General features: G+C 43.3%; 1 protein-coding gene across 1 annotated transcript in view; it reads left to right on the top strand.

Annotated features, from left to right (window-relative positions):
* Positions 1–16,606, top strand: part of kcnh1a (potassium voltage-gated channel, subfamily H (eag-related), member 1a) — a 45,613-nt gene that overhangs the window by 6,644 nt on the left and 22,363 nt on the right. The window contains exons 2-6 of the mRNA XM_056291640.1: positions 2,016–2,139; positions 7,181–7,287; positions 7,657–7,785; positions 8,984–9,102; positions 13,193–13,585. Of these exons, the coding sequence (XP_056147615.1) occupies positions 2,016–2,139; positions 7,181–7,287; positions 7,657–7,785; positions 8,984–9,102; positions 13,193–13,585 (872 nt within the window). The remainder of the gene's footprint in view (positions 1–2,015; positions 2,140–7,180; positions 7,288–7,656; positions 7,786–8,983; positions 9,103–13,192; positions 13,586–16,606) is intronic.

The raw sequence follows: 16,606 nt of genomic DNA, 5'->3' as shown, positions 1-16,606 counted from the left end.
ACAATAGCACCTGACAAGGGGTGGGATATATTGGGCAGCAAGTGAACAGTCAGTTCTTGAAGTTGATGTGTTGGAAGCAGGAGAAATGGACAAGCGTAAGAGCCAGACTGTGATGGCTAGACGACTAGGTCAGAGCATCCCAAGAACGGCAGGTTTTGTGGGGTGTTCCCAGTATACAGTGGTCAGTACCAAAAGTGGTCCAAGGAAGGACAACAGGTAAACCGGTGACAGGGTCATGGGCGCCCAAAGACTCATTGATGCATGTGGGGAGCGAAGGCTAGCCCGTCTGATCTGATCCCACTAAAAAGTTATTTTGGCTCAAATTGTTGAAAAAGTTAATGCTGGCTATGATAGACAGTTGTCAGAACAGACAGTGCATCACAGCTTGCTGCATATGGGGTGGTGTAGCCACAGACTGGTGAGAGTGCCCATGATGACCCCAGTCCACCGCCGAAAGCCTCTAAAATGGGCACATGATCATCAGAACTGGACCATTGAGCAATGGAAGAAGGTGGCCTGGTCTGATGAGTCATGTTTTGCTTTACACCATGTGGACAGCCGGGTGCATGTGTGTCGTTTACATGGGGAAGAGATGGCACCAAGATGCACTATGGGAAGAGGGCAAGCCGGCGGAGGCAGTGTGAAGCTCTGGGCAATTTTCTGTTGGGAAACCTTGGGTGCTGGCATTCATGTGGATGATACTTTGACACATACCACCTACCTAAACATTGTTGCACACCAAGTACACCCTTCATGACAACAGTATTCCCTGATGGCAGTGACCTCTTTCAGCAGGATAATGCACCCTGCCATACTGCACACATTGTTCAGGAATGGTTTGAGGAACATGACAAAGAGTTCAACTTGTAGTCTTGGCCTCCAAATTCCCCAGATCTCAATCTGAGCGAGCATCTGTGGGATGTGCTGGAAAAACAAGTCCGATCCATGGAGGCCCCACCTCGCAACTTACAGGACTTAAAGGATCTGCTGCTGATGTCTTGGTGCCAGCTACCATAGGACACCTTCAGCAGTATTGTGGAGTCCATGCCTCGACAAGTCAGATTTGTTTTGGTGGCACGACGGGGACCTACACAATGTTAGGCAGGTGGTTTTAATGTTTTGACTGATCTGTGTAGCTGCAATGTACTCCAAAATAAGTTGAAAAGACACTTTTTCCTAATTGGTTATTCCGTGTTAAAAGTAAAAAAAACCCCACAAAAAAACCCTCACCAGAGGCATTTTGGACTTCAAGGCTTTCATCTGGGTAATGAAGGATTTCATTTTTTCTCATGATCTGAGACACTTGTCGTTGTTTTGTTTTTTTTCCCCCATATGGCACTCAATCCAACAACAGCTAACCTGCGAAACAATAAGCATCCTGGCCTTCTCTTTCTTTTCTTTGCAAAGTTTGTTTTGAATCCACTTACAAGATGCTCATTTTCTTTTACTCCGAAACCCAGACCAATTGGTCTGTACAAGTCTTAGTCTGATGAAACACCATGTCCGTTTCTGCAAATAACTGCTCAACCACAATTTCGTTTCTCACTAAATGACAACAAATGAACATGTAGGGGTGGAGACCTAAGAAATGTGAGCGCTCACGATTAAGTGGAGCGACTGTGCAGCAAGACAGTTCAGTAGATTGCTGTGACAAAGACTTGATGACCATAATTTGCAGCAATAAAAATTCAATGTGAATATCAAACAGTTGATGCTACGCAGCCGTGCTCAGTGCATAACTATATGAATCTTGTCAAATTATGCTGGCAAGGTGGATTTCAAAATTACGTAGTATCATAATGTAGTAAATGTCATTAACCGTCATTCCATCCCATCATTTTTTTTAGCTTAATTGCCTCCAAGTCATTTGTTTTCATCCAGATCAAATTCAATTTGCACCAACCATTTCCCCGTCGACACTATGGAGGTTAGTCATTTGTGAATTGTTGGTGTTTTCAGGTGACCTGTGACCCCTTTATGTATTTGGCCCTATTTTCTTTCCCCTTCAAAAACAGATACCAACTTTGTTCTTGGAAATGCTCAGATAGTGGACTGGCCCATTGTCTACAGCAATGATGGCTTTTGCAAGTTGTCCGGGTACCACAGGGCTGAAGTCATGCAGAAAAGCAGCACGTGCAGGTAAGCAAGAGGATCTATGTGTTTGTCAGGCTGAAACTTGTAGGCTAAACTAGCAGCCACCACCTTTTTAAGGACATAGTTTCCTAAATCAGATGCTGGGTCACGCTTATTTAAATACTAACTTCACACATTTTGATTGGGAATATTATTTTTTGGTGTCACCATTAAGTTCATATTTACATAACCGAGATGTAGGTTTGATAGCGAACTGGGTCATTTATTGTCATCGGGATATGACAGTGTGAAGTCCCAACAGTGTAATTAACAGGTAAAAGTACTACTAGCTGGGCCTCCGGGTAGCGTAGCGGTCTATTCCTTTGCCTACCAACACGGGGATCGCTGGTTTGAGTCCCCATGTTACCTCTGGCTTGGTCGGAAGTTCCTACGGACACAATTGGCCGTGTCTGCGGTTGGGAAGCCGGATGTGGATGTGTCCTGGTCGCTGTACCAGTGCCTCCTCTGGTCAGTTGGGGCACCTGTTCAGGGGGGAGGGGGAACTGGGGGGAATAGCATGAACCTCCCACGTACTACGTCACCCTGGTGAAACTCCTCACTGTCAGGTGAAAAGAAGCGGCTGACGACTCCACATGTATTGGAGGAGACACGTGGTGGTCTAAAGCCCTCCCCGGATCAGCAGAAGGGGTGGAGCAGTGACCTTGATGACTCATAAGAGTGGGGTAATTGGCTGGGTACAATTGGGGAGAAAAACGGGGAAAAATCCCCAAAAAAAACCCAAAGTACAACTAGCTTACTTAAGCTGTTTTCTGCACTGCATATTATGTGGGGTAAATCACAGACTCATAAATTAAAATGAACAGAAATGTCCAGGCTGTCACAGATGTGACACAATACTCGTCTTTTTTTACAGAGAAAAATTCTGTGAGTAAATCAAAAGAACTTGAAAATATGCACTGCTATGAAATTGTCTTAAGCATGCAGAGAAACACCTTGCTTGATTTTTTTTTAAATAAGGTGAACGTGGGGACAAGAAAATACTAAGATGTCTTCCCATGTTTGAGGTGTTTGTGGCCATTTCGTTAATCTGGGTGTCATTTCGTCAGCGTTGGCTCATCTGTCGTAGCTCAGTATTGGAGTGACCTTTGCTAACCCATGCTAGCTCGTTGTCTCTCAGGGCTCCTCAGTGTGTTCCTGACTGGGTTTGTGTGTAAGCGTTGTATAGCAACTCTAAATGCCGATTTTCTCCAGTTTTATGGTCCCTGCTAGGATGTCCTTAGCTCTCATGAAAAGAGCTCAGAAAGCTGTTTTGCTCTTGCAGGTGATTACGTGGATTTGGATTTTGTTGTGTTGTTAGCACTGCAAAATTTGCAGTGTTTTTTTTTCCAGAGTAATGTATGTTTGTTTAGCTGCAATTCCCTTCCAAATACAGTTATTTTTGGATTTCTGCGAGTTCATTTATGACCACCAAATAATAGGTTTCACAGATAATATACATGTCACTGCCAGATCTCAATACGTGGGAAGATATAGTCTTGTTTGTGAGACTATCTGTCGCAGCCAGCGTTACGGCTGTTGCTGATCAAGGGCCCCTAGCTTGCCCTCTAGCTTTACAACCCTCACCAATTAGAGTGTTGAAGACAGAGACATGATATTGTGTAACCCCCCCCACCCCCTCAAAAACACATTTTTGCTTGCACAAATTTGTACTATTTTGATTTTAAAAAATAGTCAATTAAAATGTTGAAATGTTATCTGATCAAAATTTGTACCAAAAAAAAAAGAGATGTGCAGAAGATTTTCAAGCTGCAGTCAGGAACATGCAAACAAATGCCAAATGTCACGACACTTCCTATTGCTAGCATATTTAACACAATAGTTAATGCAACAACATCCAAATTGGTGAATGCTCTCGTAGTTGCTACTTGTAATGATTGCTGTCGGCTAGCAATTCCCCAGGAGCCACAAAGCATTTTATGCCTTCCCCATAGCAGAAGGTAGTAGTGGTAGTTGGAATAAGGCAGGTAGCCTGGCAAGTTGTACAAAGATGTCGAGTTGTTTGGGCTAACAAGAAAAAGCTAAAAGTCAGGTTCTATCCCATATATTTTTTCTTTGGCAGTGGGGAAGATGCTGCCATGACGGCAGTGGCGACTTTCTTTCAGTTTAAAATGGAAGCGACCAAACACCAATACAATTATCAGTATCACCAAACTGTAGACGTCAGTAAATTGGAAAAAAAAAAGACAATCTTCAGGGTTGTAGCTCTAACGCTTCTTGAAACTATTGACTCAAGTATACTAATGAATTGCCTTGAAGGAATCAGTAATCCATTTCCATGACTTACTACATGCCCTGAGAGACCACCATATTCGTATGGCTGCAGATCAGTGTAGCTGTAGAATTATAGAGTAATCCCCACATTTTCCTTAGAGTCCTGTTCTGTATTGTGATACCAAATGTGACTTGCTCAGCTTTCAACAATGCTGTTTCTTTTCCTGTTCACCACAGATCTATTTTTAAAATTTAAGAAAAAAAATCAAACATCTAATTTCATATGAGACTATCCACTGTGATGTTTATTGAAAGAGACATATTTATATGTTCAACGAACCTCCAAAGCCTTTTGCAAATCACAGTATAGAGGTTGGATGCTGGTGAGGATGGTCCAGACAAAAAAAAAAAAAAACAACTGTCACAATTTCCCAAAGGTGTACTAGTCCAGATGGGTATCAAAGACGTTACAGCTGTGGTGTGTTTTTATCCAAAGATACTGTTGCCATTGCACTGAAGCAATACACAATGTGGATTACACAGTGATAGCCACTTCAAACTTTGTGTGCATGTGTGTGTGTGTGTGTGTGTGTGTGTGTGTGTGTGTGTGTGTGTGTGTGTGTGTGTGTGTGTGTGTGTGTGTGTGTGTGTACTTCTATCTTTGTGAGGGCCAATTTGAGTTTTTAACCATCGGAGTGAGGACATTTTGGCCGGTCCTCACTGCTTTAAGGGTTTTAGGGTTAAGATTTGAGTTTAGGGTTAAGGTTAGAATTAGGATTAGGTGGGCGTCCGGGTAGCAGAGCGGTCTATTCTGTTGCCTATCAACACAGGGATCGTTGGTTCGAATCCTCGTGTTACCGCCGGCTTGGTCAGACGTCCGTCCCTACAGACACAATTGGCCATGTCTGTGGGTGGGAAGCCTGATGTGGGTACGTGTCCTGGTTGCTGCACTAGCGCCTCCTCTGCTCGGTCGGGGCACCTGTCCAGGGGGAAGGGGGAACTGGGGGAATAGCGTGATCCTTCCACGCGCTACATCCCCCTGGTGAAACTCCTCACTGTCAGGTGAAAAGAAGCGGCTGGCGACTCCACATGCATCGGAGGAGGCATGTGGTAGTCTGCAGCTCTCCCCGGATCGGCGGAGAGGGTGGAGAAGCGACCGGGACGGCTCGGAAGAGTGAGGTAAATTGGCCAAATACAAATGGGTAGGGAAAGGGGGAAGAATTGGGATTAGGTTAAGGTTAGGATTAGGGAATGAATGTAGTCAACATGGGGTCCCCACAAAAATAGAAGTATAAACATGTGTGTGTGTGTGTGTGTCTTTGTATTTGCTCATTAGTCCAATAATATATGCCTTTGAACGATATACGATTTCATTTGATCACAGTATGCCCATAATAGCGAAGCTGACAGATTCAAATCTTTCTTGCATTCAAAAGGCAAATTTTTTTTTTAAATCCCTTATTGCTGACACGTGTTTATAGCTTTTCTCAACTTTCTTAAGGATTTCCTTTTGAAGGGAGTTGCTGTGGTTTTGTCTCTTCGCTCACGGTCACGCACCAGCGGTGGCAGATCACCCACCTTTGTCTGCACCGCCAGAATGTGGCCTCATTAAAATTACCCATCCTTGCGCATTTCATAACAAACTCCAGAGTTATATTTAGACCACGCTGGAGTAGGCTGCTGCTAAGGGTGGCAGTAACAAGCAAAGTGAGATGAATGTCTGTGCATCGTGGTTAAATGTGCTTATTGTCGTTGGGCCCCCCTCTCAAGTTTAATTTGTTTTCGTGTGGTACTCTGCGTACAGCTCATTAGACAGCCAGCATCGTTTGGATTTTCTTGCCTCCATAATGCACTTTAAACGGTCGTGATCAAATTCTGCAGAGTATGATTCAATAAAGCCCAAGCCTATAGTCTGGCCTCATAGATGGAGTGTCATATTACAAACCTGAAACTAGACCTCACATGATGAACTTCTACACAAAGTTTACAATAAGTTCTTTGCTTTGAGGGAAATAAACACTCATTTGAAGTCCTTCGTTTTTTTTGTGTTTTTGTTTATAAGATATACAAGAGGGAACTAGAAAATTATCTGGGAGTTAAAAACAGTGATATAAGATTCGCATGTCAAAGTAACATAGATGGGCGTCTGGATGGTGTGGCAGTCTATTCCATTGCCTACCAACACGGGGATTGCCAGTTCGAATCCCTGTGTTACCTCTGGCTTGGTTGGGCGTCCCTACGGACGCAATTGGCCGTGTCTGCGGATGGGAAGCCGGGTGTGGGTATGTGTCTTGGTCGCTGCACTAACACCTCCTCTGGTCGGTTCGGGTACTATTGGGGGGGGGGGGAACTGGGGGGACTAGTATGATCCTCCCATGTGCTACGTCCCCCTGGTGAAACCCCTAACTGTCAGGTGAAAAGAAACGGCTGGCGACTCCACATGTATCGGAGGAGACGTGGTAGTCTGCAGCCCTCCCCGGATCAGCAGAGCGGGTGGAACAGCGACTGGGGCGGCTCGGAAGAGTGGGGTAATTGGCCGGATACAATTGGGAGAAAAGGGGGAAAATCCCCAAAAAAAAGTAACATAGATCAAAATACGTGATTTTATGATCACTATATTATATATACCGTCACAAAGTGATGCCATTATTTTAACCAGGAAAGACCTGGCAGGGGAACCCACCAAACACATTTCAAACATTCCCACATTTAAAATTTGCCTGGAAGTCTCTCTGTACTGTAACTATGTCTTCGCATTTCCATTATGCCAATACCGCCTAAAATATAAAATGTTATTTTCCTTTGTGTGTTCCAGTTTCATGTACGGCGAGCTCACAGACAAGGACACAAGTGAGAAAGTGCGACTAACGTTTGAGAACTATGAGATGAATTCATTTGAAATACTAATGTACAAGAAAAACAGTAAGTAGCATTGCGAAAGTGTGGAAAAAAATATTTTTCATCTTCAGATATAAATGTATTCAGGACCTTTGTATTCTACAGCAGAGTTCAAAGGAAGCCCAGACCATTTCTACTTCCTTAGAACCACTAATTGGTTAAAAGCCCGACCTGGAAAATCTTCCCCTGGAAAAATGTGCCGCAACCTTATTTCCACTTGCAGGCAGCCTGGCTTTTCCTGCAGGTGTTAGAGGAGAACATGGAAAGTCTTGAAAGTCTCCAAAAATGTCTGCATTATCATTACGCCCTACGATTTGATTTATTTTCTCAAAGACCTCCTCTCTCCATATACTGGCTGAGGACTATCAATATTTTTTTGTCTTTTCGTTTCAGGGACCCCGGTTTGGTTCTTTGTGAAAATTGCACCGATTCGCAATGAGCAGGAAAAAGTGGTCCTTTTTCTTTGTACATTCAGTGACATCACAGCATTTAAACAGCCCATTGAGGACGATTCCTCCAAAGGTAAGCGTCGGCAAATGCAGCTTCCTCTGTGTTTATTTAACATTATTACATCATCTGCCAGGAAAGGATGTCACTGTGACCCCGCCAACCAAATTCACTACTAATTCCACATTTGAATAAAAACTACAATAAATTACTCAAGTCACCAGGCATTTTTACTACTTGATATATTAGTACCCTATTAAGTCTTTTTTTAAGATATTTTCCTCCTGTTCAGTGTGTGGGTTGTGCTTTAAAAAAATGTTTACAGGCTTTTGTCTACCCCTTCAACTGGAGACGGAGGGTCCCAATAACAGTCAGCAGGTGTATTTGGCCAGAACCAAAACTTGCATATACAGGGCTGTTAAAGACACATGGTAGGAAAGCGCCTGGTCAGGCCAAAAACACTAAAAATGGCTTAATGTAGAGTTATTGAAATATGCAAATTAGCATAAAAGGGTGACTATGAGGCAACAGGGTGTGGAATCATCACAAGTGATTGTTCCTCATAAACATTGATGAAGAACTTAAATTGATGTATGCAGCAGTAGACAGGTATAGATTTTCCAGGCCCCTCACATCATCGAACAGAGTAGGACGGGTCCTCTCATAAACAAGAAACTGTAGCTTACATGGGCCACAAGCATCAATAGCTGGCAGAGGCCCCCGCTGCATTGATAATGTTGAATTTGCAGCTATATTAGAGCCCCTTAACAACACTAGACTAGAATTTATGGTACCTGTAGGGATATCATATTTATAGTGACAGTGCATCTGGGGACCTTGTGTGTTGCTGAAACTTGGGCCCCTGGTTGTTTCTAGGCCTCGAATGCTTTTCTGTTATAGCTTTGCCAACATGTTCACATATCCCATTGAAATTAGCAAAATATTTTTTCACACACAGTACCAGGCCCTTTGCAGGCCTTGGTGGTCCAGATCATATGCCCTGCATGTGCAGTTGTTAATCCGGACATGATTGTAGAGAAGTTTGAATCATAACTGAGATTATTGATTGATTGATATCATCATTATTATATACCAAACTCATCAGTGCATGTTAACCATTTATCTGTTTTTAATTCTGAGCCCAGATCATGTACATTTTGTCTTCAATGTCCCAGATATGGTCGCAGAATTCTTCAAATCTATCAGGAAACCATCGAAGTCATCATGTTATAGATTAAAGAGATGACTTGTTTGTGGTTGTGTTTGTGTTCAGGCTGGGGAAAGTTTGCCCGCCTGACTCGTGCCCTGACAAGCAGTCGAGGGGTACTACAACAGCTGCAGCCTACGGTCCACAAAGGAGAAAATGTCCACAAGCACTCGCGCTTGGCTGAGGTAGGGGAACGCTTTTTTCCCCCCCCTCCCTTTTCATTCCATATTTTGTTTTTTTATGACAGATAATTTGTTTGACATCTGTGTATGGAGGAGGATACATGGGATGTGTCAGCAAAGGTGACTTATGAATCTATTTGCTGTTGTATTTTTCAGTAAAATACTTATCTAAATAAGAGATCAATACCTTGTAATTAGCACCAATTTTATATAGTTGTTCCAAAAATTCCTCATCCATATATCCAATTGTGTGTTGGCCCTGTGATGGCCCGGCAGCCTGTCCAGGGTGTCTCCCCGCCTGCCGCCCAATAACTGCTGGGATGGGCTCCAGCATCTCCACGACCCTGAGAGGAGGATAAGCGGTTTGGATAATGGATAATGGATGGATCTGTGTATGGTCAAATGCTCCATTCTGCTTAACTTGGGAAATGGGTATTTCTGATATTCTACCAGGAATAGGGCGATGGGATGGCCCATTGAAGCTAGAATTTCAAATCTAAAACTTGAAGAGGAGTTCTTAATGGCAACTTTCCCGTTTGACAGCTTTTTTTTTTTTTACCCTACAGTTTTGTTTTGTTTTTCGTTTTGTTTTTTTGTTTTTTTTGTGTGACAGCTTCCTTTGAGTGGGATCACGAGCAGAGATGAATGTTAGCTGGGCCTGTAGTTATAGACCATATCCATAGCCTACTCAAACTTGTTGCTTCACCAATTGGTCGTCCCTGCAACGTGCATCTAACTTGGTCTAATCCAAATAGTCTTTATTGATTCCTTATTGAAAAGGCAGTTTTCTTCAGCGTAACAAATAACAGCATCCATCCCAGGCTGCAAAACAACTTGAATGTCTCCTCCTCCCCACCTGGCGCCTTGTAGCCTCAGAGTAGGAATCGTTGTCATGACACCCAGGCAGCAGATTCTGATTGACACCTCAATCAACGAATCAGCTACACAGGGTGGTGGTTTTCTTCAGCGTGATTGCCGGTTTGATGTGTGTGTGTGTGTGTGTGTGTGTGTGTGTGTGTGTGTGTGTGTGTGTGTGTGTGTGTGTGTGTGTGTGTGTGTGTGTGTGTGTGTGAGATGGTAGTGGTGGTGGTGTTGCATTAGATTTTACTGTAGCATAGATTTAAGAATTTGTATCGCAGAAATTGTATTTCTTTGTCACTGTTTTCAGTAACGGTGATGCTTCTGGCAGAACATAATGTGTTTACTGAATGCTTATGGCGTATAGTGTTTTCCATTCATCACTTTGTTTCCCAATCTGATTACCCTGCGAGAAGAGGAGCCAACAGTTGCACTCTGGGTACAGGACTCCTATAGAGTTTTATTTTCAATATTTATCAAAGAATAAATACATGTAGGCAAATAGCCGTCCATCATAATCGAAACAGAGAAATATGTTTTGCTTTGAGGTGGCATCCATTATATGGTGCATGCACACTGGATTTTGAAGCTGAGGAAATGGGATTGTGCTTTCATCAGTGTTTAACCAGACTTGAATAGACGTGTCTTCGTTTTAAGAAAGCTATTTGAAGTGGCAGGGCCAAGGAAGAAAAGGAGACGTTTTTTCATTTCGGACACCTGCAGGAAAAATTCACTGATTTAAATGTTCAACCTTATCTCTGTCTATCTGCAGCAGGGATAACACATTAAAAATACCTGCAGTTGTCCCCGATTGTTTCTGCATCTCTGGAGCGCCAGTGAAACCGAGTAAAACTAGTCTATCAGGGTTTCTGATACTGTAATCTACTCTGAACGTACCGTTCAAAAAACACATCCTCGTTCTTTTGACTAAGCTGGTGTTCCAATGGTGGAAATGATGTCCCACAGCACTAGTGCAGAGGATTTTATGGACAGCGATGCAGAGGCTAGCATGCAGCAGTGCATCCTGATATGTGTAGGCACTGTGACTCAGAGGACAGCAGCACTTTCTCTGTCAATATAGCACACGGTGAGGACTTTATTGCTTCAATCGACTACATTACTCATCAGTGCAAGTTGAAACAGAGCAGCAGGACACAACACAGCAGCGTGACATGAGAAAAACGTAGGGAGGAGAGAGACAAAAACAGGGCACATACTTGTAATAATAAACATTTTATTTAAAGGTGCCTTTCATGGCGCTCACGGTCACCTTACATCAAATCCAATAAAACAAAACAGTAAAAGAACATGAGTGCAATCAACAATAAAACACACAGTAAGCAATAGTAGTGCATACATCAGCAGGAATTAAAAAAAAGATGAATTTGATGCTGTTAATACTGTTAAAGTAGGCGGCCCAGTGGCCCAGTGGTTAGCACTGTTGCCTCACAGCAAGAAGGTCTTGGGTTCGAACCCCAGGCTGTCTGAGGTCCTTTCTGTATGGAGTTTGCCTGTTCTCCCTGTGTCCGCGTGAGTTTCTTCTGGGTGTCCTCCCCCCCATCAAAAACACATGCATGTTAGGGTTAATACTCCTTTCTGTGCCCCTTGGAAAAAAGAACTTGAGTTGGTCCCCGGGTGCTGCACTGCAGCTGCCCACTGCTCCTAGCTACACAGCTAGGATGGGTTAAATGCAGAGAGTAAATTTCATTTGTATGTATGTACAAAATGACTAATAAAGAGTGTTCTATGCTAGTTTAAAAAGGTGGGGTTTAAGAGCAGATATGAATTCTGTAATGGAGTTCAGTAAGTGGAGGAGATGGGGAAAGGAGTTCCAGAATTTGGGCGCAGCATAGGAGAAAGCCCTGCACCCATTGTGCTGAGGCTGATGGCTGGTCATGCCAATAGACGTGCTGGTGAAGACCACAGGGAGCCAGATGGAGTGTAAGTCTGAAGGAGGTCTGTGAGATAAGCAGGGGGTAGATTATGAAGAGCTTTGAATGTTAATAATAAAATATACTTGAAACAAAGGGTGGTTCATCATCTATCTGAGAGGAGCCAAAACCTGCAGGGTATTTGGTTCCCACTCAGATTGAGAAGCACTGTACTACAAAACTAATAAAACTTTCTTAATGTTTTTTTAGTTGTGCCACTTTTAAGTCATGAAACTTGTGGAAATTGCAATTCCCCCTCTCGCCCACTCAGTCTCACACCAGATAATTTGTAAAAGTTGGCAGCCCTGCTTTTGCCTCAGATTTCAAAGATGCCGAATAAGAAATCCTGACTTGTTCCACGTTCAGTGGAATGCAGCAAAACATGTGCTCTCAACTTCGAATTGAATGATGGGAAATAGCTTATTCAGCTCTAAACACGGCAGATTGATTGCTTTGCTCACTTTGCTTTGAGGGGTGTTCCCATAGAGACGATTAGATACACTAGAGAACACTTGGAGCTTATTATGGGAACAAATTTACACAAACCATGACTATATTAACCCATCAACTTTAGAAATTATCATGGGATTTAAAGAATAGTAGATCATTTTAGGTATGCCCAACATCATTGAGTTATACTGTAAAAATGCACCTAAGAAACCTACCAACACGGGGCTCACTGGTTCGAATCCCTGTGTTACCTCCCGGCTTGGTCGGACGTCCCTACAGACGCAATTGGCTGTGTTTGTGGGTGGGAATTGGGATGTGGGTATGTGTCCTGGCCGCTGCACTAGCGCCTCCTCTGGTTGGTCGGGGCGGCTGTTTGGGAGGGGGGAGGGGAAATTGGGGGGAATGTCGTGATCCTCCCATGTGCTACGCCCCCCCTTGGTGAAACTCCTCACTATCATGTGAAAAGAAGCGGTTGGCGACTCCACGTGTATCGGCGGAGGCATGTGGTAGTCTGCAGCCCTCCCGGGATTGGCAGAGGGGGTGGAGCAGTGACCATACCAAGTACAATTGGGGAGAAAAAGGGGGGGGGGGAAAGCTGAGGAAAGGAGAGCCACATGAAGCTCTTAGGTATCTCAAGGTTCAAGGTTTTTATTTTCATGAGCACAAGAAGACAGCATGGAAGCAAGTGTTGCCTCTGAAATACTTTGGCCTAGAGCGCAACACACAATGTGTAATAAAATAAACATCTATCAGACTGCCAAAAATATAACCTACTCAAGTAGGTATATTAGGCCTCTCCTGTGCTGCATAATTTAAAGGTTCCTTGATTTTTACTGAAATTTGCTCCTTGGCAGGTGCTGCAGCTTGGCTCAGACATTCTACCTCAGTATAAACAGGAGACCCCCAAGACACCCCCCCACATCATCCTCCACTACTGCCTCTTCAAGACCACCTGGGACTGGGTCATCCTCATCCTCACGTTCTACACGGCCATCATGGTGCCCTACAATGTCTCCTTCAAGACCAAGCAGAACAACGTGACGTGGTTGGTGGTGGACAGTATCGTTGATGTCATTTTCCTAGTGGACATCGTTTTAAACTTCCACACAACTTTTGTGGGACCCGCGGGTGAGGTAATCTCGGACCCAAAGCTGATTCGAATGAACTATCTAAAGACCTGGTTTGTCATTGACCTGCTGTCTTGCCTGCCCTACGATGTCATCAATGCCTTTGAGAACGTAGATGAGGTGAGTGTGGCGTTTCTTTAGGCATCGTGTTAACAAGTGCAGTTTTCATTCAGTCCCTTTAACATATGTATAGCTCGAGCTTTTTGTATGGCCTATTTATGTTTGGTTTTTCTAGATCCTATGAAAACCACTTGCACTGGTGTCTTGGTCATATAAGTTATTCAGAGGTAGAGCTAAGTAGCATTTTTAACAACTCTAGTAAGCGGCGTGAAAAAAATAGTTTCGAATAATCAGTAGCAGAAATAATGTATTGTCTATTATCTAATGATGTTACCATTTAGCATGCAAACACCTTGTGTTTTTTTGTAGAAAAACTTCTTTAGTTCACTAATGGAGCATTTGACCTCTAGTAGACAAAGTTAATTAAACCATTTATGTGGGACTACTCTCATTTATTTTCAGCAGTATGTTATACATGCTTATCCATCTGTGCTACGTCAAGGCTGAGTCTCAATACATGAAGAGGAAAGCTGAATATGAAGAGCTTAATCTCTTAAATTTACTGTATGTGCTCAGCTGCCTCTCAATATTTGTGATTACAGCAATAGTTACACAGTTAAACGTCTTTTTCTCATCTGCTTTTGTATACTGAAATGTTGTCCCCCGGTCTCTCTGGTCAAAAAGGGAAGTCCAGTAACGTGATGGTTTTAAGTAGACAGGTGACCGAGGTGATTGATTGGATGACATAGCCTAATACAACACACGGCTAATGTCAATTAGTAAAAAGCAAAATTCTCAAGTATGCTGATCACATAGATTATAGATAATAACTATAGTGTCATCGCCACCCAGAACTTATTTTATGGCCCCCCCCTTTTTTTCTCCCCAATTGTACTTGGTGAATTACCCTACTCTTGCGAGCCGTCCCGGTCACTGCTCCGCCCCCTCTGCTGAGCCGGGGAGGGCTGCAGACTACCACATGCTTCCTCCAATACATGTGGAGTCACCAGCCACTTCTTTTCACCTGACAGTGAGGAGTTTCACAAGGGGGACATAGCACGTGGGAGGATCATGCTATTCCCCCCAGTTCCCCCTCCCCCCTGAACAGGCACCCCGACCGACCAGAGGAGGTGCTAGTGCGGCGACCAGGACACATACCCACGTCTGGCTTCCCAACCTCAGACATGGCCAATTGTGTCTGTAGGGACGCCCAACCGAGCCAGAGGTAACACGGGGATTCAAGCCAGCTACCTTGTTGGTAGGCACCAAATAGACTGCCACGCCACCCAGACGCCTTTTTAATTCTTTTTGATGCAAGCCCAAGTCAAGTCTTAAATCTTAGAAATTGCATGTCAAGACGCAAGTCTTTTGGGTCTCTGAATGCTCGCTATACTCGTTACAATGACAGGGGACCATTGTGGTTTTGGACAGTTTCCTTTCAAAGATGTTTTATTTGTTTGTTTTGTTCCCCCCCCCCATTTCTTTTAATTTGCCATGTACCTGGCTAGGACACGAATAAATCTTAACAGTACCTATATGCATGGCCCTAAATAAGTCAAGTGGGTCTTTCTGCAGCCCCACGGGCTTCCTAGTGTGAAGCTTTATTGAGGATTATTAAAAAACAATTCCTTTAATTGCCTAATCCTTAATTAGAGCTCCAAATTTAAAAGTCCCATTGAGAGCAGTGCTGGTCACTGTCATTTTGTTGTCAATGTCAAATTGTCCCACGGTTTTGTTGTATGACATCTTTCTTTTACCAATGAAGGAAAGAAAAAGCCTTGATGGACAGCGTGCTGAAACAGACGTCACATAAAAAAGGTGGAAAGGCCGGAAGAGAAACAAAAGGCATCTTCTCAAACATGCCCTTTAAATACAGCAGAAACATCTTGCGTTGGCTGAAGGCCAGCCAGTTTCCAGGTTGCTCTAAAACAAATGCTGCGGAAAGGCAGAGTTGTGCATAAAACAATAAAAGGATGTATTTAAAAGCTGCATTGTTTTTTGATTAAACAGTTGCTCTGGGGTTTTACTGACTTAAATTTCATTAGGCCTTTGCTATCAAGTCTCGAGTCAAGTCTTACAGTGATCAAACCGCAAGTGAGTCAAGTCTCACACCAAATCCAGGTCTTGGTGTGAGTCCAAGTCCCCCGACTTAAGTTTGACCCAAGTCCAAGTCTCAAACGTCAAGTATACAGCTCTGCCATCTGCTCTTTCATTTAACATTCAGTTTTTTTGGTCGATGATCTCTCTTTACCGATAAACAGGTTAGTTTTTCAAAGACCATTACAGAAGCACTGGTTTATGGATTTATGGAGTCTTAACCTGAATGAGGCATTTTGTCTGTGCAACCTGTTTTTGATTTGTTTTACAAAATCCTGACCTACTTGGCTGGTTTGAGATGGGTAAGTGAGTTGTTTCTACATTGAGACTCTGGATGAAGGCAGACACAGCACTATTCGGTGATTGTCCAGAGGACAGTAGCAAATTGGCACACTGTGCCACCGCTATTTCACAAATGGACCGACTATTGAGTGAACATCTTATGAAAGCTGACATCATAAGGATTGATCCATGGCGCGACATGTTTCTCGCTGTGCGATACTACATGTGAGCCAGGGACACAATTGGAAATGCCAGCTGCAGTCCATTTATCCATCTCACACATTTTGAGTGATTCCACTTTTCTTTTATTTTGAACACTAAATTACCTTGACAGCCCCTAACAATGCCGGATTTTTCTTTTGCAGTAGACCTCCATAGTGAACCTTCCCACAGTTTAATTATACATAATGCTTTTCTTTTGTTCTTTTCTTTAAAAAAAAAAATTCTATGGTTTCACTGTTTTGCAGCTTGAGTGGCTGTCCAGCCATCTGTTTCGCAATAATTGTCACAGGCGGCACAATAAGAAAAATTGGCTTCATTGTAGTTTGTGGTTCGCATATTAAAGCAAAATTCCTCAACCTTTATATTAAATTACCTCGCCATATATCTTTAAGGGAACCCCAGATAATGATAGAATGCATGTGTTGCAGCAGTGTCAAGATAGAAATTCAGCTCAACTATATCTGAGGAAACGCTGGACTG

Source organism: Lampris incognitus, chromosome 13 (genome assembly GCF_029633865.1).
Source record: "Lampris incognitus isolate fLamInc1 chromosome 13, fLamInc1.hap2, whole genome shotgun sequence".
NCBI lineage: Eukaryota > Metazoa > Chordata > Actinopteri > Lampriformes > Lampridae > Lampris > Lampris incognitus.
This window is presented reverse-complemented; position numbering and strand designations above follow the sequence as displayed.